Below are 27,773 nucleotides of genomic sequence, written 5' to 3'. Positions count from 1 at the left end.
TCTTGTAAAGGACACTTATGCTATGTATTTTTCACTTTTCTAAACTTTATACTTTTTAAGATATTAAATAAAAACGAATCGAAATTTTCCCATTGACTTACATTGGGCCATTATGACATCATAGGGTCTTTAAACTGGCTTGCACCTGTGCTTCACTGACAGCTGCACCAAATCAAAGGAACCTCTTCTCTGTCCCTCTCAATTTAACTGTAACTAGGAACATTAAGACACCTTCCATTCTCTACTTTTTTTCTCTCCATCTCTCCATCTTTCTCTCTATCCCTCTCAGTCTACTTTCTCTCACACTCAATCTCTCTTCTTCACTCCATTTTTATCTCCTTTTTTCAATATTTTCACTCTCTTTTTCTCTTTCACTCTTCTTTCCTTCTTCCACTCATCTTTCCTTCTTCCACTCTTCTTTCCTTCTTTCACTTTTCTTTCCTTTCTTCACTCTCCTTTCTTCTTTCCTTCTTTCACTCTTCTTTCCTTTTCTTCTTTCCTTCTTCAACTATTATTTCCTTCTTTCACTCTTCTTTCCTTTCTTCACTCTTCTTTCTTTTTTTCTTCTTCCACTCTTCTTTCCTTTCTTCACTCTTCTTTCTTTTCTTCTTTCCTTCATCCTCTCTTCTCTCCTTTCTTCACTCTTCTATCCTTTCTTCTTTCCTTCTTCCACTCTTCTTTCCTTTCTTCTTTCCTTCTTTCACTCTTCTTTCTTTTCTTCTTCCTTTCCTAACTTTTGCATTTCATGCACTGGTATTTCCTTCAGGAAATGCATTTTCTAGTTATTCTTGTTACCTTTTTCTGCGATTAATTCAGCCCGAACCGCTTCACGTAGAAACTTCATTCAAACTTTGTCGCGTAGGTCTTGTAAAGGACACTTATGCTATGTATTTTTCACTTTTCTAAACTTTATAAGATATTAAATAAAAACGAATCGAAATTTTCCCATTGACTTACATTGGGCCATTATGACATCATAATAGGGTCTTTAAACTGGCTTGCACCTGTGCTTCACTGACAGCTGCGCCAAATCAAAGGAACCTTTTCTCTCTCTGTCCCTCTCTATTTAACTGTAACTAGGAACATTAAGACACCTTCCATTCTCTACTTTTTTTTCTCTCCATCTCTCCATCTTTCTCTCTATCCCTCTCAGTCTACTTTCTCTCACACTCAATCTCTCTTCTTCACTCCATTTTTATCTCCTTTTTTCAATATTTTCACTCTCTTTTTCTCTTTCACTCTTCTTTCCTTCTTCCACTCATCTTTCCTTCTTCCACTCTTCTTTCCTTCTTTCACTTTTCTTTCCTTTCTTCACTCTCCTTTCTTCTTTCCTTCTTTCACTCTTCTTTCCTTTTCTTCTTTCCTTCAACTATTATTTCCTTCTTTCACTCTTCTTTCCTTTCTTCACTCTTCTTTCTTTTCTTCTTCCACTCTTCTTTCCTTTCTTCACTCTTCTTTCTTTTCTTCTTTCCTTCTTTCACTCTTCTTTCCTTCATCCTCTCTTCTCTCCTTTCTTCACTCTTCTATCCTTTCTTCTTTCCTTCTTCCACTCTTCTTTCCTTTCTTCTTTCCTTCTTTCACTCTTCTTTCTTTTCTTCTTCCTTTCCTAACTTTTGCATTTCATGCACTGGTATTTCCTTCAGGAAATGCATTTTCTAGTTCTTCATACCTTTTTCTGCGATGAATTCAGCTCGAACCGCTTAACGTAGAAACTTCATTCAAACGTTGTCGCGTAGGTCTTGTAAAGGACACTTATGCTATGTATTTTTCGCTTTTCTAAACTTTATACTTTTTAAGTTATTAAAGAAAAATGAATCTAAATGTTCCCATTGACTTACATTGGGCCATTATGACATCATAATTAGGGATGGGTATCGTTTGGGTTTTTTCCGATACCGGTACATAACCGATACTTTTAAAACGATACCGGTGCCTAAACGGTGCCAGAACCGATACTTTTTTTTTTTAATTAAAGACATTAGGCTTATTTATTGCCAAGGCAAATAGTTTTCTTTAAATTAAACAATATATTAACTGTTTGAGGTATACTATAAATAAAAATAAATACAAAACACTTGGCTTCAAACCTTTTAACTTCAAACTATGAACAATATATTAACTTATAACAACTGTTTACAGTATACTTAAATAAATATAAATAAATACATAACAAACTCTGTACACACACTTCATACTTCAGTAATACTTTTGCAGAAATATGAGCATGTTTGCCTTCAGAGTAAAACAAATATTAACTAGAAAATGCATTTCCTGAAGGAAATACCAGTGCATGAAATGCAAAGGTTAAGAAAGGAAGAAGAAAAGAAAGAAGAGTGAAAGAAGGAAAGAAGTCAGGAAAGAAGAGTGGAAGAAGGAAGGACAAAAGGAAAGAAGAGTGAAGAAAGGAGAGAAGAGTGGAAGAAGGAAAGAAGAAAGGAAAGAAGAGTGAAAGAAGGAAAGAAGAAAAGAAAGAAGAGTGAAGAAAGGATAGAAGAGTGGAAGAAGGAAAAAAGAAAAGAAAGAAGAGTGAAATAATGAAAGAAGAAAGGAAAGAAGAGTGAAGGAAGGAAAGAAGAGTGGAAGAAGGAAATAAGAAAAGAAAGAAGAGTGAAAGAAGGAAAGAATAAAGGAAAGAAGAGTGTAAGAAGGAAAGAAGAGTGAAGAAAGGAAAGAAAAGTGGAAGAAGGAAAGAAGAGTGGATGAAGGAAAAAAGAAAGGCAAGAAGAGTGGAAGAAGGAAAGAAAAATGGAAGAAGAAAATAAGAAAGGAAAGAAGAGTGGAAGAAGGAAAGAAGAGTGAACAAGAGTGGCTCTGGATGAAGAGATAAAGAGAGAGTGAAAATATTGAAAAAAGGAGATAAAAATGGAGTGAAGAAGAGAGATTGAGTGTGAGAGAAAGTTGACTGAGAGAGAAAGATGGAGAGATGGAGAGAAAAAAAAATAGAGAATGGATGGTGTCTTAATGTTCCTAGTTACAGTTAAATTGAGAGGGACAGAGAGAGAAGAGGTTCCTTTGATTTGGCACAGGTGTCAGTAAAGCACAGGTGCAAGCCAGTTTAAAGACCCTATTATGATGTCATAATGGCCCAATGTAAGTCAATGGGAGAAATTTATATTCGTTTTTCTTTAATATCTTAAAAAGTATAAAGTTTAGAAAAGTGAAAAATACATAGCATAAGTGTCGTTTACAAGACCTACGCGACAAAGTTTGAATGAAGTTTCTACGTTAAGCGGTTCGGGCTGAATTAATCGCAGAAAAAGGTAACAAGAAGAAGAAGAAGAAGAAGAAGAAGAAGAAGAAGCCTAGGAATAACAATACAGGGCATTTCATGCACTGTAATTAGTTTGCATTTATTTAAACCCACTGGTTTCGTGAATGTGTACTGCCCCTTTAAAAGTTTAGCTTCAATTCAATTCAATTCAATTCAATTCAATTTTATTTGTATAGCGCCATAACAATACAATTGCCTCTCGGCGCTTAACAGAGCCCAGAGCCTGAACCCCCTTAGTGCATGCACAACGGCAACAGGGGCAAGAAAAAACTCCCTGTTAGGCAGGAAGAAACCTTGAGCAGAACCACGGCACATAAGGGGGGACCCATCTGCTTGAGGTCGGCCGGGTGGAGACAGGAAGGTGGGACGGGGGGAAGGGGGGAAGGGGGGAAGGGGAAGGGTAGTGTGGCAGAAGGGGAAAGGAAGCAACAGGGGCAATACACAGCCAGCATTTGGTCACTGGACATATGTCTACATACATCTGGTGGTAAATACATGATACAGACAAGACCAGATTACTGTGGCAATAGGGTTACTGTTACAGGGGTAGGGGATGTAGGGACAGAGAAACATTTCGGTGGAGGCAATAATGTATATTGTACATAAATGCTAGCATAGGGTATTGGGTAGAGTAGGTGTACGGCAATGCAGTGGCAGTGGGTGCGGTTGGCCGAGGGTTTCTCTAGGTAGACCAGGTAGAGAGACTACGTGCAGAGTGGTGGGGGTGGGGAGGGAAAGTTCCACATCCATCAGCGATTGGAACACGCCAGGCTCCGGGGAGGCAGTGGACCTTGCAGGGGCCGCTTGTTGAAGGGGGGGGTGTGGACATCTCGGACCATGGAGCTGCCGATGACCAGGGTGGGGGTCGTCACATCCAGCGGGAGAAGTCGTCAAGGGGATGATGACTGAGTTGAGGGCCCAGGATGGGGAGCAGGGCGGCGTGGGCGATGCTGGTGTTGCTCTGGAGCCGATCTGCAGGGGCGTTTCGGGGCGGGCTGAGGAGGGGAGTTATCAGGCCCAGGAGGCTCCTCCTGATCCATCTAACAAACAGGAAATGACGAATCAGTCTGCAGGTCTGTCAGTCGGGAATCAGCACGAACAAACACACAGATGAATCATTTCACCAACCAGGGACATGTCACCTGTGTGTCGGTTTGCCTGTTGCATATTGCAATACTTAGATATGTTTAGTTTTTCTGGCATTGAACATTTTGTTTTTTGTTGTGATCTGTTTGCCGGGGCCGTACATGCATCCACTCGGCAAACAGGAAACACATTTGATGTTGCGGTACTAAATTACAAGTAGTAGTTTAATTTGTTTTTTGTTGTGATCTGTTTGCCGGGGCCGTACATGCATCCACTCGGCAAACAGGAAACACATTTGATGTTGCGGTACTAAATTACAAGTAGTAATTTAATTTGTTTTTTGTTGTGATCTGTTTGCCGGGGCCGTACATGCATCCACTCGGCAAACAGGAAACACATATGATGTTGCGGAACTAAATTACAAGTAGTAATTTAATTTGTTTTTTGTTGTGATCTGTTTGCCGGGGCCGTACATGCATCCACTCGGCAAACAGGAAACACATTTGATGTTGCGGTACTAAATGCAAGTAATATTTGAATTTGTGTTCAGATATGTCTGGGTGGCTGGTACAGCAGGTGATTGGTTTGTTGGCGCGGTTACTTTTGGCTATATGATGCACTAAAGAGGAATGTCTTAAGTCTTGATTTGAATATAGGCACGGTGTCTGCAGCTCTGATGGAGGCAGGGAGATTGTTCCAGAGGAGAGGGGCTTGGTAGCTAAATGCTCTCCCTCCTATTGTGGTCTTTGATATTCTTGGAATTACCAGGAGGCCTGCACTCTGGGAACGGAGCAGCCTTGGAGGGCAATAGGGGACGACTAATTCCTTGAGGTAGTTTGGAGCCAGATCGTTTAGGGCTTTATATGTTAGCAGGAGTACTTTGAAGTCGATTCTACTTTTAACGGGGAGCCAGTGCAAAGAAGCGAGTACCGGTGAGATGTGTTCATATTTTTTAGTTCTGGTGAGTGTACGAGCAGCAGCGTTCTGTATAAGTTGGAGGCTCTTTATTGTGTTGATGCTGCATCCGGACAGGAGAGCATTACAATAATCGAGACGGGAAGTAATAAATGCGTGGATTAGTTTTTCTGCATCTTGGAGGGATAGGACCTTTCTAATTTTGGCAATATTGCGTAAATGAAAAAATGATGTCTTTGAGATCTGTTTTATGTGTGAGTCAAGTAGGAGGTCTTGGTTGATAGTTACACCAAGGTTTTTGATGTTAGTGTTGGGTGTTGGGAAGCCATTGAGTGTGGGTAAATGGGTAGATAGTGTAAAGCTTCAGGGCCTCTTGAGTTCTCTCCCCCATTTACACGCAATTTTGTTGTTGCATATGCTGCACGTCGCGTTGTTTGAATCTTTTTGTGCGAAATACAGCCACACTTTTGATCGTTTACCTTTCGACATTTTCTCCGTTATATTGATGGCTAGCTCTGTTTGTGCTTGCTCTTGTGCAAGGCTGCCTGCTCTTCGCTGTCAGACTGTTGCAATGTTATTGTAGCGTCCAAGTTAGTGCTCTCTTAAGAACTCACATTGAGAAGGAATATCTTTGGATGAGACGGTAGCTCTCCGTTTAATAAAGCGTATCCAACTTCTGCTTAGAACAACCACACTTATCTTGAAACCGAAACCACACGCAAGTCAACCCATTACCATGGCAACTCCTCAACACAAATCCCGTTTCCACTAGTCCCATACGGAATGCAGCGTGAGCGACACAGACAAGAGTCTATATTGGGAGATGGAGCAGTTTTATATGTGCCCCACGAAATCTGTTATCAACACAAAAAAGTATACAGATCGTACTCAGAAAGATCTACGCCACTAACGTTACTTCTCGTTAGCTATCGCTAGTTTTGTTAAATTATAAAAATTTTAATAAAAAAAAAAAAAATAATAATAATTATCTGCTCAGGCACCGAAAGGAAGCACCGAAATCTGCGTTGCATTTCGGTCCGGGTAGGTATCGGTTGTATGGAACCGGTGCCGTATTGGTACCGGTTCTCGGTACCCAACCCTAATCATAATAGGGTAATTAAACTGGCTTGCACCTGTGCTTCACTGACACCTGCGGCAAGCCTCCAAGGGTCCTCTTCTCTCTGTACTTCTCCATTCAACTGTATAACTAGGAATATTAATAGACACCTTCCATACTCTACTTTTTTTTCTCTCTATCACTCTCACTCTACTTTCTCTCACACTCCATCTCTCTGCTTCACTCTTTTCTCCTTCTTTCAATATTTTCACTTTACTGTCTTTACCCAGAGCCACTCTTGTTCACTCTTCTTTCCTTACTTTGTTTCTTCCTCTCTTCTTTCCTTTCTTCTTTTCTTCCTTCTACTCTTCTTTACTTTCTTCTTTCCTTCTTCCACTCTTCTTTCCTTTCTTCTTCCCTTCTTCCACTCTTCTTACCTTTTTCTTTTCTTCTTTCCTTCTTTCACTCTTCTTTCTTTTCTTCTTATCTTCTTCGGCTCTTCTTCCCTTCTTCCACTTTTCTTTCCTTCTTCCACTCTTCTTTCCTTCTTCCACTCTAATTTCCTTTCTTCACTCTTCTTTCCTTTCTTCTCCCCTTCTTCTTTCTTTCTTCCACTCTTCTTTCCTTTCTTCACTCTTCTTTCCTTTCTTCTTTCCTTCTTCAACTCTTCTTTCCTTCTTTTACTGTTCTTTCCTTTCTTCCTTCCTTCTTTCACTTTTCTTTTATTCGTTCTTTCTTAACTTTTGCATTTCATGCACTGGTATTTCCTTCAGGAAATGCATTTTCTAGTTGTAATTTAAGTTTCCATTCTCTTCTCCACACGGTGAATTAAATACTGAATATTCGTGCAAATTAATAGTTATCTAGCGATTGGGCTTTCGGCTCAGGCATTAAACCCATAAACCATTGACATTAAAATGTCTCATGGCAGTTATTTACCGTCAAAAGTCCCTTAAACAGATATGTTGACGGTTACAGCTGTTGCCTAATGTTTGTGCCACAGACTGCTTTGTTTTTCTTTTCCCCAGATCACTTGCCCAGGGCTGATGTTGCCCTCTCAGCAAGACATTTACCTCAGTGTCCGCATCATGGACCAGTTTCAGAAGACGCACTGTGTGCCTGCCGTCTTTCCTCTTTTGTTCCACAAAAACATGGTATTTACAAAGGTGTGTCCTCTTCACAGAAACGACAGGCCTACGCCTCCACTACCAGGATGCCTTTAGAAATGTACCCAGTCCTGATGTAATTCAGATAGCTTTACTCATGTGCTTCTCCTCTGTCCCCTCGCTAGTCTTTCTCCCATGTAGTTGACCCCAGTGACATTGCTGACCTCCTAGAGTGTAAGTAGTCTCCAATGGACTCTTATGGATCCTGATTAAGATCAACTCCATTTTCTTACAATGCTCACTTGTCTTTTTTCCCCCTGCAGGTGATGCAACATTCTTTGAGCTAATTCAGGTGGTACCACCAGGTGATTTGTTCTTCTACCTCTCCTTAAAATATTCTGTATTGTACAACATTTTCAGTGTACATTGTGGGGATTTTTTGTTTGGAACACTTCAACAACTATTCTTAGACTGGTGTGAAGCCCTTCTGGTGCTGCAAGGTGATGTTACTGTGATTGTATTTGTCTGCAGAGGGGGAAATCTTGGCTACCCTTGAGGAAAACACCTGTGACTTCCTCTACCCAGGGCCCTCTGTGTTTCCTAAAGCCCCCTGTCCACAGAGAGAGCTTCTGATGAAGAAATCCATCACCTTTCCCGTGGGTCTTTGTCTAAGTCAGGCCTGGTCATATCTGTGGTCCATCTTAAAAGCTTACCCTGTTTTGTGATACGTTTCCTGGAGGACACAGACTGTTTTGGCAAATCGATCCACTGGACATGTTATTTGCTCTTCCCATCTTGTTTTATTTATTTATTGTTTTTTTCTCTTTCTGAGCATGTCTCATTCTGCCTCCCACAGGGAATCTCTCCCAAAGTGGAGTTCACCACCACCACCACCATAGAAGAATGTGAGGTGAGAGATAGGCGGCCTGCTGTATCCTCCTCGGTAAGTCAGACCTCTCTCTGTCCGCCCTATCTATATGCTGTCTGCTCTCTGTCCAGGTGTTACCCGTAGCAAAGGTGTGATAACCAGATGCAAAGATTTGTGCTGCACACTGCTTTGATATGTCACAAGGAAAATGCAGTGCCTGGAAGTGTTCAGGTGTGTTCCTAGAAGCTGCATGTTGTCAGGAGGACCATTTGTTTTATTGGAGATTGTTGGGCAAACTGCCTGTCTTGACAGGAAGACTGTGCAACAAGATGTGAATCACTAGAGGACGAGACAAGGGTTTCTGGTCGTGGGTTCAGACGGTCAGAGACAGAGGCGGTCATAGTGGACGACCGACAAACCTTTGAGTATTGCCAAGACTGATCCACTTTGACTAGCCTAGCAGCTATTTTGAATTGTGTTGGTGTGTGTGTGTGTGTGTGTGTGTGTGTGTGTGTGTGTGTGTGTGTGTGTGTGTCACTGTCATTTCTGCCACAGGTTTTAGAAAAAAAAACATCCAGAAGCTTGCTATGCACATTAGACATCATAATGAATTCACAAATGCAGTCATTCCTTTAGCAGATGCATTTATCAAGTGTAACTGACAGTGTAGTTACAATAGAATAGTATAGAATACATTTAATCGCTGTGTTTTCTTCCTGGGAACGGGTACACATTAAAATATTTTATTCAATGTTTTTTTTCTCTCATGGAAAGTAGACCAAAAAGAATGGGTTTGCTGATAACAAAACCATCTCTGTCAAAGTGACCATGGGGAACCAACAAAGAATTTGTTTCCTGTCTTCCAAAGAATAGATCTGTCAGTCAGTGTAATGACCTTCTACATTGTGTCCCTTTCTATGACATAGGTGTCCCAGTGGTGTAAAGACATGCGTTACAATTTTACCGCACCAGATTATCTATTGATACGTAGCATCAGCAGTGAGCTCTCCTGCTTTTGTTTGATCTGTGCAGTGGAGCCATCTGTTTACATAAGAGAGACACATTGTTTTGGTCAGATGTCTTTCTAATTCAGCTGCCATTGTGAACATCTGAGATCTGTACAATTCCCCTCTACTCTTCAAACAAAATAGTTCTGACTTGGAGAATTGATCAGACCATTTGTTCAGTGAATGCCGCTCTCGGTTTTGTGGGAATAATTTCTTGCCTGATGCCTCAGTCGCTCCTAAAGGCAACATGACGAGCAGCATGACAGCCAGTTATGCTGCCATTTTCTGGGGAATTTAAAAGCCCCCTGAACAGGCCTGAGAGGACTGGGTCAGTGCTCCAAACTGTGGGCTCGTTCGGGTTGGTGAGATGGAGATGCATTGTTCTTGCTGTGTTGTCAGGAGGACCATTTGTTTAAATGGAAATTGTTGGGCAAACTGCCTGTCTTGACAGGAAGACTGTGCAACAAGATATGAATCACTAGAGGACGAGACGAGGGTTTCTGGCCGTGGGTTCAGAAGGTCACAGACAGAGGCGGTCATAGTGGACCGACAAACCTTTGAGTATTGCCAAGACTGATCCACTTTGACTAGCCTAGCAGCTATTTTGAATTGTGTGTGTGTGTGTGTGTGTGCTATACTTGAGAGCGCTAATGAGAACACAAATTCTTGTGTCAGGACGTATCTTTGTGGTGTTGCTTCTAGGCCTGCATCTCATGCCAGCCAAGTGACAATCTCCTGCATACATTGCCTTTGAAACCTGTGAGAGAACTAGATCATTGAGATGCTTTGCATGGACACCTTGCCAAATTGAAGATTGAAAAGTAATTGTCCTGACATTTTGCAATTCTGCAAATTCATAAGTTAAGATTCTGAAACTCTCTTATGTCAATGATTCACGTCTTCTCTCATTAGCTGGACATCAGGAAGTAAACTAATTATATCAGGTTTGTCGCTTTGAAAGAACATCCACTCTCTCCTCGTCCTCATCCTCGTCCTCGTCCACTGCCATTTTCACTCACTTTCTTATATGCATTTTTCTTGTTTTTGCTGTCTGGTCTGGTCTCACTGTTGTCTGCGCCGATTCTGTCACTATTTATGTGCATGTCCCTCTTTGTAAAGTCTTCTGGTTTGGACTTGACACGGCGCACTTTGTAAATGGGCTGTCGGCGTGATTTGCATGCATTTGAGCGGCTGGTGTTTCTGGTTTAATAAGCTACTTGTAGCGCAGGCTTTGTTCTCTCAAGGACAGGCTGCTTTATCACCAGTCACCAATACCACCAGACCTACTAATCACATCAGACAAGCGTGCCTCATGGTTGGAAAAGGCTCCTTTGTGTTTCGACCAAAAGAAAGAGAGAGTAGGAAGGAGAAAAGAGGGGGAGAAGAGAGGAAGAATGTAAAAGGAGGAGAATATAAAACAGAAACCCTCCTTAGTTTAATTCCATTTAAACAGTTCCCTTCAAATAACATTCACCATCAGGATTTATCTATTCCGCTCTTCAAAATGAGTTAATATGCCAGCCAGGCTGTTCCAATTAGCATTTAAATGATCTTTGTTTTTACATCCATGTAATGCCATTACTGTATTAGTCTGAAACTGGCCATCAAATGCAATTAACATTTTTAAAAATGTATCCCGGCAGCGCCCGCAGGAGCACTGTTATTGCGATGCACAATCATGTTAGCACATATTAGAGTTATTGAAGCCCTTTTGCTGCCGAGAGGAGATGGGGACCTCTTGTCTTCATGCTGTGTGTGTGTTTGTTTCAGGCAGGATTTGTTTATGTACTTTTCACCTTTCTTTTTTTTTTATGGATACAATACTAGTCAGCTTTTATTAAATGTGATATATAATTAAAAGGTAGGGCTCTAACACCAGCAGTTATGTGCAGTTATATAATAGCGTACATGAAGATAGAATGCAACAAGAGCTTGTTGGTCTCAGATAGCAAGCGGTTCCATAACAGAACAGGAAGGTGTCTGGCCTCATATCTAGCAGCTGCCTTGTGTTGAATTGATATGCTCTAACTTGTGGGATTCCTGCGTGTGTTTCAGAAATCCTGCAAGTCCCCGGTTAAACCTGCCAGCATCAGTCGGAGCCCTGACACCGCGGGGAGGAGTGGGCCAGGCAGCGCGGCGGCGGCATCCAGCGGGTATGACAGACCCACTGTCGCCTCCCTGACCCGTGCGCCCTCGCCATACACCCACCGGAGGATGTGCCAGCTGTCGGAGGATGCCAGGCAGCGCCTCTGCCACCTCCAGCTGGGGCCGCACGCCTTCAGGAAGGAGACGCGCAGACAGCCCCCCTTCGTGGTAAGGCGGGCGGAATGGTGGCCAACTTCAGCTCTCAGTAATCTTCATGTATTCCTACCAGGCTCCTATGTGTTGGACGTCACGTGTTTGTGTATTTTGTCATCTTAAATGAAATAGTCCAACTTTAAATCAGATTAGCGTGCTTCAAAAGCAATTTTAATGAAGTATTTACTACATGCCTGCATAGGTTTAAGAGCATTATTTTCCCTTCATGTGTTTTGAAGGATTATGTGTTTATGAAGATATATTTCTCCCTTAAAGTGCCTCGCCTGGTGAGCAATGCGGATCACCCCCGTCGAGGTTCTTAGCTGCTTTAAAGTCAGCGGTCTTGTTTCTGTCGGAGTGTTCAATAAAATAACATCAAGTCCCGTGGTGTAAATATCAAAGCTGTCATGTCATGAAAGGCAAGACTTGGGCTTGCCTGTGGTATCACCATGGCATTTCCTTGTATGTTCGCCCTTTCAGAAACACAAGCCGTGGTTTGCTTTTTTTTTTTCATCTCTCAAGTAAATCCGGAGGCTACAATTAACCTGGGTAATTAAGAGTCAAACCATGATTAACAAATAGTTTCCCACAGAGGAAGATAAGCTCTCCGAATGCATTAACGGTGCTAGTTTAAAGTCAGCATACTTACTTATGTAAAAGCAAATAGCTTGTTTCATTAGCGAGTGTGATAATATTGCTGTTTAATTGGAGTGGCTCTGGTTTAATTGAAGTTGGGTGGAAGTCCAGCCGACTCACCTGAGTGGGATTCAGCTAGGAGCCATAGATGTGACCAAAGCAACCTTTCACAGTTTAACCTCCTCAAAGCAATTAACATGGGGTGAGAGGGAGAGGAGGCAATGAGAGCCAAGCCTGAAGGAGGTAAACGGCTCTCTGCTTGTCGAGCTAACTGAAAAAGGAATTATTTATCTTTGAGGCGAGGGTGCTGATTGTCTTGATGTTTGCAGGTTCCCCACAGTCTGAGTACCTCTGTGCTTGAGACCTCAAACGGGGTGCCGTCTCTTTCCTCCACCAGCTGGAGGTCTGTCCTCAATGAATCGACTCACTCTGCTGCAGGTAGGCTTGACTTGTAAACAAAAAACATTGTAAGAAAGTGCCAGACCACAAAAACACAACCACGAGAAGACTTGTTTTTCATTTGGCCCCGAAGAAAATGAAGAGACTTCTTCCTGCTCGTTGCCGTTATAATTAATCATTTTGGGATCTGTTTTTCTCCTCAGATATGTCACATCTATCCAGCAGAAGGTCAACTCCAGCTAAAGTATGTCATCACTAGTAACACACTCACACACATCCTTGAAACAGAGTTAAGTCAACCAAATGAAGGACAATTTATATTATATTTAAGTGTGTGCATTTATGATGTAAATGTCGTTTTTCTACATCTAGAATTAGAGTTTCTAAACTATTGTGTTGTGTCTGCAGGTGAGGATGTGTTCCCTCAAAGCCAGCCCTTCCCCAGTGGATCCTCCCAGTCAGAGACCCAGCAGCAGTCCTCTCCGAAGGAGTCCTCCAGCCGCCCACTCCACCCCAGCACTGACCAGCAGCAGCAGCAAGGCCGCACGGAGCCCGGTGCTCAACCGCTCCTCGCTGAAGGAGAGGTACGTACCCAGCACATGCTAGTTCGCTCAGACAGATAAGGGTAGTAATTTCCATTGGGGGAGCACGCTGGAGGATCGATGTGGAGGGGATGGTGAGGTCTCCCTGCCTAGAAATCTTATGACAGTCAAAGAGCACACCAGCTAACACCACTCGCAAGACACCAAATTCAGCAAACATACACAAGGGGAAAAAGGTTTTTTTAATTAGGTTTCCTCCGTTTTGTTATTAGTGCGCTTGCCCGAAGGGAAGCACAGTATTGTTATCGTCAAGTTTTCTTTATTTATTTATTCTCCCCGTTTTTCTTGCAGCTAACTACTCCTCGCCCGTTTGAGATAGAGACGCCATTCAAACACCGAAATGTCCGGCTCGATCCGGTGCAAGCCGCTATGACTTTTCGTGGCGGTACTTTTTGCCACTCCTTTTTTATTCCTCTTTTTCATCCCCTTTTTTCTCCATAGACTTGCATGGCAGAACTCTGTGCATTATTACATCATAATAGGCTCATTAAACTGGCTTGCACCTGTGCTTCTCACTGACACCTCCGCCAAATCCAAGGAACCGCATTTTCTCTGTCCCTCTCAATTCAACTTTGAAAAAGAATAAGAGGAACCGTATTTCTCTGTCCCTCTCAATTCAACTTTGAGAAAGAATAAGAGTAACTACAGTTTCTAACCTAGCTACCGTATTTCCACTTCGTTAAGGTGAGTTGAATGGCAGCATTTTCAGTGTACTGACTGAAATTTTAATGGAAACTGATAGTGTTAGCCGTAGCAGCTAACGTCTCCCATCCATGGGAGTATCCACTGGCAGTTTCAGCTAGCCGTAACAGGGGATAATTTTCCTTAATTCAAGTTGTGAAGTAAACCTTTGAAGTAATTCATGAATTTAGTTGTGTGGATATAGTGGGTTAAGGCTTGTATTCCTACTACGGTAACGTTAGCTATCCTAGCTGTGTTAAGCAGCTGTAATATCTGAGTACGGGGCTAAACGTAAGCTACCTATACGTTGTAGATATGCAAAAGTAGCTTATACTGAAAGAATGGTTAACTTGTTAGCTCACCAGTTTATTTTGTTGCTAATGTGGTTGGAGAGGACCGATAGCGTGAGTTAACATTAACCCGTGTCCTGGGAGTAATGATTCATGAGAGACCTTGAACCATTAGGTTACCTGAAAAACGTTTGAGGATACCTGGAAACAGCGTAGCTATTGTAGTGTGCTCAGTTTTCGAAAACTAGACTTAAACTAAGAAGGATAACTATAACTAAATGTGACTAAAACTAATATGCATTTTTGTCTTAAGACTGAATCTAAAATAGCTGCCAAAATGAACACTGATAGGGGACCCCTTAATCTGCAATTCATGGTTGCTAGCTCTAATCAGATGTACTAACTAGGCTTATAAGAGAAGACTAACTTTTTATGCCAACGAACACACTAGACCCTTTCACAATAAACGAGCAAACATGAGAGAAAAACAGAGCAAGCACACTCTCGCAGTTCGTTCACGAAACGCATTCTAGTTAGTGTGCTTGCCCGAAGGGAAGCACAGTATTGTTATCGTCAAGTTTTCTTTATTTATTCTCCCCGTTTTTCTTGCAGCTAACTACTCCTCGCCCGATTGAGCTAGAGACGCCATTCAAACACCAAAACGTCCGGCCCGATCCGGTGCAGGTTGCTATGACTTTTCGTGGCGGTACTCCTTGTCACTCCTTTTTTATCTCTCTTTTTTCATCACCTTTTTCCCCCATAGACTTGCATGGCAGAGCGCTCTGCCATGATGACATCATAATAGGGTCATTAAACTGGCTTGCAGCTGTGCTTCACTGACACCTGTGCCAAATTCAAGGAACCTCGTCTCTCAGTCCCTCTCAATTCAACTTTGAAAAAGAATAAGAGTAACTACAGTTTCTAACCTAGCTACCGTATTTCCACTTCGTTAAGGTGAGTTGAATGGCAGCATTTTCAGTGTACTGACTGAAATTTTAATGGAAACTGATGGTGTTAGCCGTAGCAGCTAACGTCTCCCATCCATGGGAGTATCCACTGGCAGTTTCAGCTAGCCGTAACAGGGGATACTTTTCCTTAATTCAAGTTTTGAAGTAAACCTTTGAAGTAATTCATGAATTTAGTTGTGTGGATTGATATAGTGGGTTAAGGCTTGTATTCCTACAACGGTAACGTTAGCTATCCTAGCTGTGTTAAGCAGCTGTAATACCTATACGTTGTAGATATGCAAAAGTAGCTTATACTGAAAGAATGGTTACCTTGTTAGCTCACCAGTTTATTTTGTTGCTAATGTGGTTGGAGAGGACCGATAGCGTGAGTTAACATTAACCCGTGTCCTGGGAGTAATGATTCATGAGAGACCTTGAACCATTAGGTTACCTGAAAAACGTTTGAGGATGTACCTGGACACAGCGTAGCTATTGTAGTGTGCTCAGTTTTCGAAAACTAGACTGAAACTAAGAAGGATAATTATGACTAAATGTGACTAAAACTAATATGCATTTTTGTCTTAAGACTGAATCTAAAATAGCTGCCAAAATGAACACTGATAGGGGACCCCTTAATCTGCAATTCATGGTTGCTAGCTCTAATCACATGTACTAACTAGGCTTATAAGAGAAGACTAACTTTTTATGCCAACGAACACACTAAACCCTTTCACAATAAACAAGCAAACATGAGAGAAAAACAGAGCAAGCACACTCTCGCAGTTCGTTCACGAAACGCATTCTAGTTGTTATTGTAGGCTTTCGTATTATTATGTTAGTACCATGGGAGTCAATGGCAGCCCCTAGAACCATATGGTAACTTTTTGTGAAATTTGGCACACTCATTAAGGACAGTCCCTTCTTCATTCACACCAAGTTTCATGGCTCTCATTACACCACTCTAGCGCCACCAACAGGTCAAAGTTGGACTTTTGTAACACACGCAACTTTTGAACCGTGTGACCGATTTTCAAAAATGAGGCACCATTGGATTCCCTGGATCAAGACGAATTAAACCCACCCCATGGCGTCAATTTCCGGTACTATAGATTTTCCGCTATTTCCGGTTTTATCAAAAACCTTTGAAAGCCTACTCCTCCTACAATTTTTGGCAAATCTTCTTCAAAATCACCAGAGATGATCTTCAGACCTAGCCTCACAAAAGTTACTATTTAGAATTTTGATCCTCATAACCGTTTGTCCGGTACAGCCACTCAAATTCAGCAGAAAAGGCGCCAAACAGGAAGTGAAGTCAAATGTCAGCAAATATTTGAGTGATATTGACGTCATAGAGTGTGTTTAATTCGTCTTGATCCAGGGAATCTAATGGTACCTCATTTTTGAAAATCAGTCATACGGTTCAAAAGTTGCATGTGTAAACACAAGTCCAACTGTGACCCGTTGGTGGCGCTAGAGTGGTCTAATGAGAGGCATGAAACTTGCTGTGAATAAAGAAGGGACTGTCCTTAATGAGTGTGCCAAATTTCACAGCTTTCTAGCACAGTATTGCATTTGAAATTTAATATCCCATTGGTAAGTCTGCAGCATGAATTTTTCTTTACGGTGACAAATTGTCACAAAACTAAATTTTTCCCTGGTTTGCAATGTTTGGAGGAGGAAACCGCCATCGCTGCTTGCAGCTATATTTATTATTATTTCAGGGGCAAATGTTTTTTATTTTTTATTTTTTTTGCTGTGCTTTGCCACCTCTGCAAAAGACCTTTGCTTGGATTTGTTTGTGCAGCTGAGGTCTGTTTACGCCTCAGAAGTAATTATTGATCATACAGATTGATCCCCTCGTGGAATGCTGGGCCATACTAATCCTTGTCTATGCTACGTGTTCCATGCCCGATTGTCAGAGTGAAATAATATTAGCTGCGTCTGTAACTCAGCTTTTAATAGATTTCTCATTGGAATCTGTGCAGAATGTGTCATCCTTGGAACAGAACTATTTATTTTTGCGGCATCGACAGACCAAGCAGGGCCTGTACAGATTTCCCCCTCAGAAATCCCATTTATGCGATATTGACAAAATATGGATCTCCGGAGAGGAGCAGCCAAATGAAACATGGCACCGGCCTCCAAATCCACGGGATGATTATCAGTGACAGTGGAGATGAATTTACTCGCTCCCCTTCAAATTACAGGATCTGATGTCTTGTTATGTTTGTTCATTACTTAAAAGAACGTGGGGGAAAATCCCAGGGAAAACAAGAGGGAAATGGTATTGATTATGTTCCAGGGAGATTGAACGCGTTTGACCCTGACACACAATGTAATAAATTCTGAGAGACCTCTGTCATTGATCTGAGCAGCTGCGAGCTGAACTGGCAGACGTTTGTTTATTTGTCCCCCTACTTGACTTTTTTTTTTCTTCCTCTCTTTCTCCCTCTCTCTCTCTCTCTTTGAAGCTCAGGAATGAACATTAAAATCAATAGACAATTTTAAACTGTGGGGTAAATAGTGGGAAATGTGAGGGGCCTCTTCTGCGGATTGAAAGCATGACAGCAGTTAGAGGGCAGGAGATTACTGCTGCCTGCGCAGATTCGGACAATCAGGAGGGAGGCACGCTCTCGCTCTCGCTCAGGGGAAGTGTTTGATGGAAGCCCCAGAGGAAGGGGCTGGATGCCAACTTTGTGTCCTGCATATAAAGTCCAGTGGCTCGTGCACTGAGCGCCTGACCCTCGGCTATGGTGTGAAGCACCTATAATGCCAGGTGGGCCGAAAGACTGAGGAAGATGGTGTCTGTGACCCTTAATCCAAAAAAGGAGTTATTTTTTTGTGGTTATTTTTGTTATTTGAGCTCTCTCTTTAGAGAAATAACTAATTTTCGGTCTGTGGTTGTCTCACAGGTGCTTAATGTGACAGCATAGACATGAAGCATGTCCCAGCCAGTCAACTGTGTGCATACTTACCAAGATGGCAACTGCATCTTTGAAGACTTACTATTTGTGTGGTTATGTGTGTCTCATGTAGTGTTTGCAGTCTTGGGTAACTGTCTTCTCATTTCCTTCAGACACTTTGGCATAGTTGGTCACACAGCACAGACTATTCGTGGACAAACTAGTGGACATGTGTTTTTTCCTCACACTGGTCTAGTCCTTAATAACAAATGTTGCAGATGTTGTGTAGCCATCATCTTAGAACCATGTGGGTGTTCTAATTGAAGGCATGATGTGTGTTTATTACTGTGTGCTAATGCAGTTGTTTGTTTTCCCAGGTTTAAGGGTGACGAGTCGAGTCCGTGTCGCTGGGAAGTGATTCACAAACGGGTGGAGAAGATCCTCAGGAGTGGAAGCGCACGCTGCCAACTCACCTTCGTGAGTCGCTGCCGTTTGACATTTGCACCCAGGGCAGCGCGATGCAACATACTGCACACTAATCAATAGCCATACAAGACCTCAGAGATGAGAATCTCACTTTGAGAAGTTCATTTTTATTAGGAGACGAGGGCTCCAGGAGCTGCAGCAGTGGGGTTGCATAGGCCTCTGCTGCATCGTGTGTGTGTGTGTGTGTGTGTGTGTGTGTGTGTGTGTGTGTGTGTTTCTCTCAGGCATATGAGTGTATTATCAGAGTGTGTGTGTGTGTGTGTGTGTGTGTCATGTATTAAGTCGGTGTGTGCCTGAGCGTCTCCTGTCCCTTCATTTTAAATCCACTGTGAAGTAAAAGGGGATTGAGAGCTGGCAGGTGTTACACAAAACAGCATCACTGTGCAGCTTGAGTACCCTAATGGTGATGAGGGAAAGGGTGAAAACAAAACAAAGCTCCCCAAAAACCTCACTAATTACTCCAAGGCTCGCGGGGCAGGCAGGCAGGCCGGCCTCTTTTGGGGAGGGTAGGGGGCTGGGTGGTGGAGTGGGGATTGCTGTCAGGGAGCTGCTGTTATAAGCTCATCTTCGCTCACACAAAAGCGAGAGAAAAAGGTGCCATTGAGGCTGGGCGCCAGGCTCTTGGTGGTTGAAACCCCTGCGTAAGGATAAAAAATGTGTAATCCACTTCACGGGGAAGGGGATTTGTTTAAAGACTATCAACCAGTAGCATACATGTCTCATAATTAATTACAAATCGTTATCGTAATATTCTTTTGTATACATAGATTATTCAATAAAGTTACTTTGCATATTTTTCCTTTTATGCTGATAAAAGGTCCTTATTGGTAAATATATATATATATACAGCCGCGGAAAAAATTAAGAGACCACTTCAAAATTATCAGTTTCTCTGGTTTTACTATTTATTGGTATGTGTTAAAGTAAAATGTACATTTTAGTTTTATTCTATAACCTACTGGCAACATTCCTACCAAATTTCAAATAAAAATATTGTCATTTAGATCATTTATTTGCAGAAAAATGACAATTGGTCAAAATAGCAAAAAAGATGCAGTGTCTTCAGATCTCGAATAATGCAAAGAAAACAAGCTCATATTCATTTTTAAACTACACAATACTAATGCTTTAACTTAGGAAGAGTTCAGAAATCAATATTTGGTGGAATAACCTTGATTTAAAATCACAACTTTCATGTGTCTTGGCATGCTCTCCACCAGTCTTTCACATTGCCGTTGGGTGACTTTATGCTACTCCTGGCGCAAGAATTCAAGCAGCTCGGCTTCTTTTCATGGCTTGTGACCATCCATCTTCCTCTTGATCACATTTCAGAGTTTTTTTTATGGGATTCAGGTCTCGAAATTGGGCTGGCCATGACCGGGTCCTGATCTGGTGATACTCCATCCACACCTTTACTGGCCTGGCTGTGTGGCATGGAGCATTGCCCTGCTGGAAAAAACACTTCTCAGAGTTGGGGAACATTGTCAGAGCAAAAGGAAGCAAGTTTTTCTTCCGGGACAACGTTGTACTTTGCCTGGCTGAGGTTTGTAAAAGACCATAAGGATTGAACCAAAGCCGACTGGAGGGTCTCCTAGTTCGTCTTCTCTGATGAGTCCAATTTCATAGTAGGTGCAAGACTCTGTGGCTTGTAGGCCTCTCCAGGTCTCCGTCTAACCATCAGATGACCATGTGTTGGGCAAAGCTGAAAATTGGACTCATCAGAGAAGACGAACTAGGAGAAACCAGAGAAACTGATAATTTTGAAGTGGTCTCTTAATTTTTTCCGCGGCTGTATAAAAAATTAAGAGACCACTTCAAAATTATCAGTTCCTCTGGTTTTACTATTTATTGGTATGTGTTAAAGTAAAATGTACATTTTTGTTTTATTCTATAACCTACTGGCAACATTCCTACCAAATTTCAAATACAAATATTGTCATTTAGATCATTTATTTGCAGAAAAATGACAATTGGTCAAAATAGCAAAAAAGATGCAGTGTCTTCAGATCTCGAATAATGCAAAGAAAACAACCTCATATTCATTTTTAAACTACACAATACTAATGCTTTAACTTAGGAAGAGTTCAGAAATCAATATTTGGTGGAATAACCTTGATTTAAAATCACAACTTTCATGTGTCTTGGCATGCTCTCCACCAGTCTTTCACATTGCCGTTGGGTGACTTTATGCTACTACTTGCGCAAGAATTCAAGCAGCTCGGCTTCTTTTCATGGCTCGTGACCATCCATCTTCCTCTTGATCACATTTCAGAGGGTTTTTTATGGGATTTAGGTCTCGAAATTGGGCTGGCCATGACAGGGTCCTGATCTGGTGGTACTCCATCCACACCTTTACTGGCCTGGCTGTGTGGCATGGAGCATTGCCCTGCTGGAAAAAACACTTCTCAGAGTTGGGGAACATTGTCAGAGCAAAAGGAAGCAAGTTTTTCTTCCGGGACAACGTTGTACTTTGCCTGGCTGAGGTTTGTAAAAGACCATAAGGATTGAACCAAAGCGGACTGGAGGTTCTTCTAAGTTCGTCTTCTCTGATGAGTCCAATTTTCAGCTTTGCCCAACACATGGTCGTCTGATGGTTAGACGGAGACCTGGAGAGGCCTACAAGCCACAGAGTCTTGCACCTACTGTGAAATTGGACTCATCAGAGAAGACGAACTTAGAAGAACCTCCAGTCCGCTTTGGTTCAATCCTTATGGTTGGTACATTTTACTTTAACACATACCAATAAATAGTAAAACCAGAGAAACTGATAATTTTGAAGTGGTCTCTTAATTTTTTCCGCAGCTGTATATATTGTTCAAAATGGTTTTGTACAATATTAAGATATAGTCAACTCTGATTTGATTTGTCACAATCATACTAATCCTCTCTCCGCCTTTGGGAACACATTTGGCAGGACGAGGATGAGGACAAGCTTGTTGACGAAGGTTGCCATGACAGACTGCGTCTTCGGGACAGGTCTGCAGTCTGTGCTCCCTCCACATGGGTCCAAACACAGACACCACCTCACAGAACCAACCTTAAATAAGAACCCATGACGTAATAACCTTCCAGAACACTTGTCCTTTGAAAAGGAAGTGTGAGACTGAAGTCAGCGTCCCACTTGTATAGTACATTTGTGATGCTTTAGCGCCCCCTGATGGCCACAAGATACATTACAGTTGTCCTTTTTGATTTTGCAAATGTGTCTGGACATCACCCAACCTATCATAATGATTATGGATTAGTCACATTTAAATGTAGCCACTGAATGTGCTTAGGAATTAAGGAGTGAAGTGCCTAACTTGCCTCCATCTGTCTTGCAGCCCTGTGTCAGCACATGAAACATCTGTTCACTTGGATAATGGACATTACTGGAGCTCAAGAGCGGCGGCCTACACCGGCAAACCCCACAGAGCAGTGTTTGAGGAAAGCTTGGGCAGAATCTACAAGAACCTCTACAGAAATATGTCAAGCACTAGCTGAAGAGACTCCTCCACCCCTCTGCATTATCAGGATCACTGAGGGTTGCACAGACACAACTAGACAAGCACTTACTACCAGTTTTGACATACATATACTACTGTACTACAAACTAGACAAAGGCAAGATGCAAGCTAAAGTGAAAGGGATTATGACAATAACATGGCATATACATTGGGGTGCTGGGTTCACCCTTCATGGCTTTATGAAAAATTAAAACAAATCATGGATCTTATTGTAGTGAATTTATTGTGACTGTTATAAAGGTATATTTTGTTTAACAAGTGTTTTTTCGCCCCACTGGATCATGTATTGTTTTGGCACATCCTCATCGAACAATATTGACAAAGATGACATTATCACTTCTATTCTCCTGATGCTTGAAAACTAAAATATTTACAAATTGATTTTGTAAACAGTGTAACAACAAAAATTCATTGAGAAACTCATGTGGTCTCATGTGTATTTACATCTTAATTTCTTGCAATTTAAAAAACACTCGTTCACAATCATTCATACCAAACTATTCTATAATGACCACACAAATGTACACATATACTTTCGGTGGTTTTATTCTCTACTTTGACTTGAATTTCTTTTTCCTGTGTTTCTTGCCGGCCAGTAGAGCAGCCTTCTCAGTCATGATCTCTTGGTATTTCCTCTTGTTGTAGCTGTGAAAACAGAAAAATGAAATGGTGTTAGCAAGCACAATAAGGACCAAGTGAAATTAAACTTTATTTTACTCCTCAGTTTGTGGTTCTCTTTAGGTTTGTGTGAGCGCTTATAAGAACAGAGCATACTAAATCTGCCCAGTATTGCACAGTGTCGTCAGTAGCGTACCTTCGGAACTGAGCATCTGCTAGTAGTTCCTCAACAATGGTCTTCTTCCTCTGCTTCTTGGGAATGCGGGAATGATAGAAGTCTATCGGACTGTCAACCACTGTGCCAACCTGTGGGAGAGACGTGAGTGTTAACATGAGCTAAGTGAAAATGGCACAAACTGATGGACTCACAAATGAGTTCCTAAACTAAAAAAAAAAGGAGCTAATTAAACACTTGTTTTAACCAATCATAGACAAAGACAAGCATGCATGAATACAGACATGGCTTATTATTACTTTCAATCGGTGAAGATCTAGTATTTGCAAGATGGTTGTATTTAGTTTTGATACTTACTGACCAGACACACTAACCAAATGAGACATCAAAACGTCACAGTCACCAAATTAAGAATGATTTGACTGAAATGCCATCCTACCTGCAGATATTTAGAAAAGCCCTCTCTGTCGTTCTTCTTGTAGAAGCGCTTTGGGTCCATAGCGGATCGCATCTGGATGGCCTTCAGGTCATTCTTCAGCTCCTCTGTCATTTCTGGTGCTTTCATGTTGAACCAGCCATCACCAGTGGTCTTCGCACGTTCCTCCTGAGCATGGAAGCACAGAGCACAATCACAAACCAGTCAAAGAACAAGAATACCGCAGCATCCTAGACACAGAGCAAGACCCTTAAGTGCTCTTAGTGTCTAGAGTGAGAGTTAAATACGGAGAACTGGGGATATTGTGGTGGTCTATTATTTATTTAAAATGCCATTTTTGTTGTTGTTTTGACCAGCAAATAAACAAAACACATTTCATGAAGTCAATGTATTCCTCTCTGTCCATCTTTCTTTAGGCTAATCTGCGTAACAAACATTCTGACGTTTACGATTGAATATAACAAAAGCCAGTGTATGACTATAACTGCAGCAAAAGCTAACAACAAGGTTATGCGTTCCGAGATCATACAAGCCTTCAAGATATGGCTGTTCTGTAGGCCCCTTTCAACAGTCTGCAAGATCCTATTTTATCCATAGGTTGAGTTGCTCGTGGAAATATTGATCACACTTACCCTACGCTTCAGTTTCGTAGCATTGAGAGATTCTTTATATGGTGGTAAAGAATCTTTCTTCTCAAAATCGGGCCCGAAAACACTCTTCTTCATCAGCTGAAGGGAATCGAAAGCAATTTAGTACGCTGAGAAGTTGAGGTGTGTGGGTCTTGACTCAACAACAGTATTCTTGGAAAAAACTAAAAAGCTATTCCATCTTCTAAACAACTTTGTGTAAACAACAGACTCATCAAAGCCATAAATCATTATCAAAACCAATTAACCTCATCTAGGTGCTTCTGCTCTTTCAGCTTTTTGAGGCTACTGGAGACTTTCTTTGATTTGCTGCCATCGAAATTGATGTATAAACCACCGAGCTCCTTCACTTTCAGGCCCGAATCAATACTGCAGGATAACTCTTTCCTATGAGAGATTGTCAAACAGAGAAAGTGGAGAGGATTAAGGGGAACATCTTTGAATCTCTGAGACAGTCTGCAAGTGAGTAAAAGAAAGGGAACATTTCATCAAAGCAAAGGCATGTCAAGAAAAACAATCTGGGAAAGTAAACACTTACGAGGCTGGGTCCCTGCTTGTGAACAGGACTTTGGTATCTTCGTCATCTTCCTCATCCTCCTCATCGACAAACTCTTCCATCGCCACATCTTCCTCCTGCTCCTCCTCTTCAGCGTAGTACTTCTGAGAGGACTGAAGGCCCGGCTCAGTGTCTATGACAAACAGTCCGTCACTGGGGAGAAGGGGAGCCGTAGCGTTGGGCTTCCTCCTGGCTGTGAGGGCTGCTTCTGAGCTGCTGGCTTCGTCGTCCTCGCTTTCAGAGGCCTCGTTCGCCTTTGTGAGACTACACACATCGTTCTCCTCCTCTTCTTCTTCTTCATCATCATCATCACTGCTGTCAAGCAAACTTACAGCGGCAAGTGTCTGTGACTGCCCACTTCCGGATGGCTGATCGCTGTCTTGGACAGACACCACGATGTCTATGCGGGAGGAAGTATCTGCAAGACTTTCACTGACCTCTGTGTAATCCAGAGTTTTGTCACCTGGGGCATTCAATTCTGTGACGTTTTCTTCTGCGACTTCCTCTGTTATATGTACTACCTCTGCCGTGCGATCACCCAACTCTGCCATGGAATCAGATGGTTCATGTACAGTCACTTTGGCAGTCTGGTCACTACAGAGATGTGCATCAGTTAGGAGTTGGTCATTTCCTTCAGTAGCTTCCTCACTAGTGTCTGCTTCAACGATATCAGATACGGTTACTGTTCCTGTGTCAGCACATGGGGTCGTCAGAGTGCCAACACTGCCCAGGCCAGATTCAATATTTCCACCAGCTTCTTCAGACACCATCACGCTGCCTTTTAAGGCTTCTTTTTCTGAATGTTCATCTACAATAGAATTGATCTCCTCTGCCCTCTCTGTGTCTGGACACACTGATTCTGTTACTACCACTGATGGGCTGACTGTGTGGGTGTCCTCCTTGGCAGCAAGCTCTGCTGGGTCAACCACAGTGACTCCCCTGTCGACAGCGTCTTCCTCCTCTTCCATTGCAATTAGAGTTTGGTCTTCCTCACTCACCTCTGCTAGGAGAGAGGCCTCTTCCTCCTCACCCGTCACTATGACTGTGGCCACGGGCCCTTCCCCTGTTTCCATGGAGACAGGAGCATCCCTATCCCCTTGGTTTGGTGCCTGATCATCAGTCGGCAGGGGAGGAGACACCAGTGTGACATCACTACGGAGGGACCTGCTAAGAGGTGCCACACGGATGCTGCTAACTAGGAGACAGGCCTCCTCCTCCTCACCAGTCACTTTGACTGTGGCCTCGGGCCCTTCCCCTGTTTCCATGGAGACAGGAGCATCCCTATCCCCATGGTTTGGTGCCTGATCATCAGTCGGCAGGGGAGGAGACACCAGTGTGACGTCACTACGGAGGGACCTGCTAAGAGGTGCCACACGGATGCTGCTAACCAGGAGACAGGCCTCTTCCTCCTCACCAGTCACTTTGACTGTGGCCTCGTGCCCTTCTACCTCCATCTCTTCCCCGGTTTCCATGGCATCTGAGACAGGAGCAACCCCATCCCCTTGGTTTGGTGCCAGATCGTTGGTCGGCAGCGGGGAAGTCACCCGTGATGCGACAACACGAAGGGACCTGGTTACCAGCACACCGCGGTTACTGCTAGCCGACCCCGTGCGACTGCTGCATGGGGTGCTCCTCGCCAACAGAGAGCAGGGACTCCCCAGAGGACTGTACACAGTTAGGTCAGATTCAGAGTCTGACGTGCCTCTTGTGTCTTTGGCTCTACCACGAGTGGTTCTCCTTGTGCTGGGCCTAGACTCATTGTCCTCAGAGACGTGGGCGCAGGCTTCACTAGAGGGAGCGGCTTTGGCTCTGCGTGCGGGCGTTCTTCTGGACACAGAGGAGGAGGACACGTCTCCACTATCCTCGAAATCTATAGGCACAGGCAGCACAGGCTTTGGCCTCCTGCCCCTGGTGCTCTTGCGAACCGTGGACTTGCTGCCATTATAGGAGTCTTGTTCTGAGTGTTCGGTGTCTTCAGTATGGGAGGCAGCAGTCTTCCTCTGGCTCCTGGTCATTACCACGCGGGGATCTCCACGTTTGCTCCGAGACGTCACAGAGCTGCAGGACTCCGCCTCAGATGGCTCCTCGTCAGCTGCAGCAGAACCAACCAGAACCTTTTTCTTCTGACTCCGGGTGAATCTGCCAGGGGTGGCGGACACGGAGGACGTGCAGGACTCCGCTTCAGACACCTCCTCTGTGCCGCTCGTGGGCTTCCTCATGGTCGGCGGACGCCCCCTCTTCCTGGTTGGCCTGGTGCTTGGTGTTTGAGCACCCGACACCACCGAGCAGCACGACTCGGAGTCTGACACGTCAGCATCGTGGATGTCCTCAGATTGGTTTTCAACACATGCAGTAGCTTGCTCTGTGGATTTTTCTTCGTGGGTGCTAGCAGTACTGGTTACCTCATGTTCAGCCTTCTGGGCATCACTTTTACTCAAGGAGGGAGTTTGAGCCTCCTCTTGAACAGTTACTCTCCTGCTCCTTCTAGTGGATGTAGCAGTTCCCTGGGAAGATATGCATACTTCAGTAAATAAAATAGCGGTGTCATAACATTTGGACATAGAAACAGAAGGAGGAAGAGAGAGACCGCATGAGAAGCAGAGAAATAGATCTAACATTAATGTGTGGTAGTTAGCACTGGAGGGCTTACAATTAAAAATGTTGACATTAGAGTGTGATCAACATCTGACAAGGCAGCACTACAGACACGGTTAACTTAAGCAAACGTCAACACCGAGGATATACACAACACATCTGTTTATATCTCTTTAACAGGCTACTCATACCACATTCCAAATGCATAGCTAGCTACCGTTAGCTGTTAGCGAAAGTTTTGTAACATTAAGCTACTGCATATTTCGTAAAATACATGCAATCAGTTGGTGGTTATGGAAGTCAATGAGCTTTGGCATCCTAGCAATACAACGAGTGGGTACATTACCGATGAACTGGAAGATTCATCTTGGTTTGTTTTAGTAGGGGATTCCACCACGCGTACCCCTCTTCTGGTGGCCACCATCTTGATACAGCATGTACAACTTCCTGTCCGCACACGTGTGCTGTCAGAGAATTTCTCATTTCCGTAGAGGGGCGCAGACAAAAGCTGTTGCAGCTCTGCTTCCAAATTTCAGACTCAGCCAGTCGAAAGCCGAAAATATGACGGTGTTTTAAGGTCATTGAAGGTTTTACTAATCATGGAGCTGGGGTTAAACGGTAATATTCCGAGATCCAAGTCGTACATTTATGATTAAAAAAAAAAACTCAAACAATCTACGAACACAGG

At 42.9% G+C, this 27,773-nt stretch overlaps 2 protein-coding genes across 2 annotated transcripts in view; one reads left to right on the top strand and one right to left on the bottom strand.

Moving 5' to 3' along the window:
• The window catches only part of spata6 (spermatogenesis associated 6), a gene marked incomplete at both ends in the record, with an annotated part of 37,732 nt that extends 15,697 nt beyond the window's left edge, over nucleotides 1-22,035 (top strand). The window contains 12 exon segments of the mRNA XM_080833298.1: nucleotides 7,358-7,495; nucleotides 7,621-7,669; nucleotides 7,759-7,800; nucleotides 7,967-8,091; nucleotides 8,292-8,378; nucleotides 11,366-11,623; nucleotides 12,574-12,682; nucleotides 12,847-12,887; nucleotides 13,052-13,227; nucleotides 18,444-18,543; nucleotides 21,467-21,528; nucleotides 21,876-22,035. Of these exon segments, the coding sequence (XP_080689424.1) occupies nucleotides 7,358-7,495; nucleotides 7,621-7,669; nucleotides 7,759-7,800; nucleotides 7,967-8,091; nucleotides 8,292-8,378; nucleotides 11,366-11,623; nucleotides 12,574-12,682; nucleotides 12,847-12,887; nucleotides 13,052-13,227; nucleotides 18,444-18,543; nucleotides 21,467-21,528; nucleotides 21,876-22,035 (1,347 nt within the window).
• Nucleotides 22,036-22,149: 114 nt separating this feature from the next.
• dnttip2 (deoxynucleotidyltransferase, terminal, interacting protein 2) lies at nucleotides 22,150-27,514 on the bottom strand. Its single transcript, XM_080833727.1, has 7 exons — nucleotides 27,432-27,514; nucleotides 24,473-26,994; nucleotides 24,183-24,321; nucleotides 23,920-24,015; nucleotides 23,291-23,455; nucleotides 22,873-22,982; nucleotides 22,150-22,703 (listed from the first exon to the last, which is right to left on the bottom strand). The coding sequence occupies exons 1-7, from the start codon at nucleotides 27,507-27,509 to the stop codon at nucleotides 22,610-22,612; spliced, it is 3,204 nt and encodes a 1,067-aa protein (XP_080689853.1). The 5' UTR covers nucleotides 27,510-27,514; the 3' UTR covers nucleotides 22,150-22,609.
• Nucleotides 27,515-27,773: the final 259 nt, after the last annotated feature.

The sequence above is a fragment of the Sprattus sprattus genome, assembly GCF_963457725.1.
Source record: "Sprattus sprattus genome assembly, chromosome: 2".
Classification (NCBI taxonomy): domain Eukaryota; kingdom Metazoa; phylum Chordata; class Actinopteri; order Clupeiformes; family Clupeidae; genus Sprattus; species Sprattus sprattus.
Note: the sequence above shows the minus strand (reverse complement) of the source record. Positions and strands in the feature narration are given on the sequence as shown.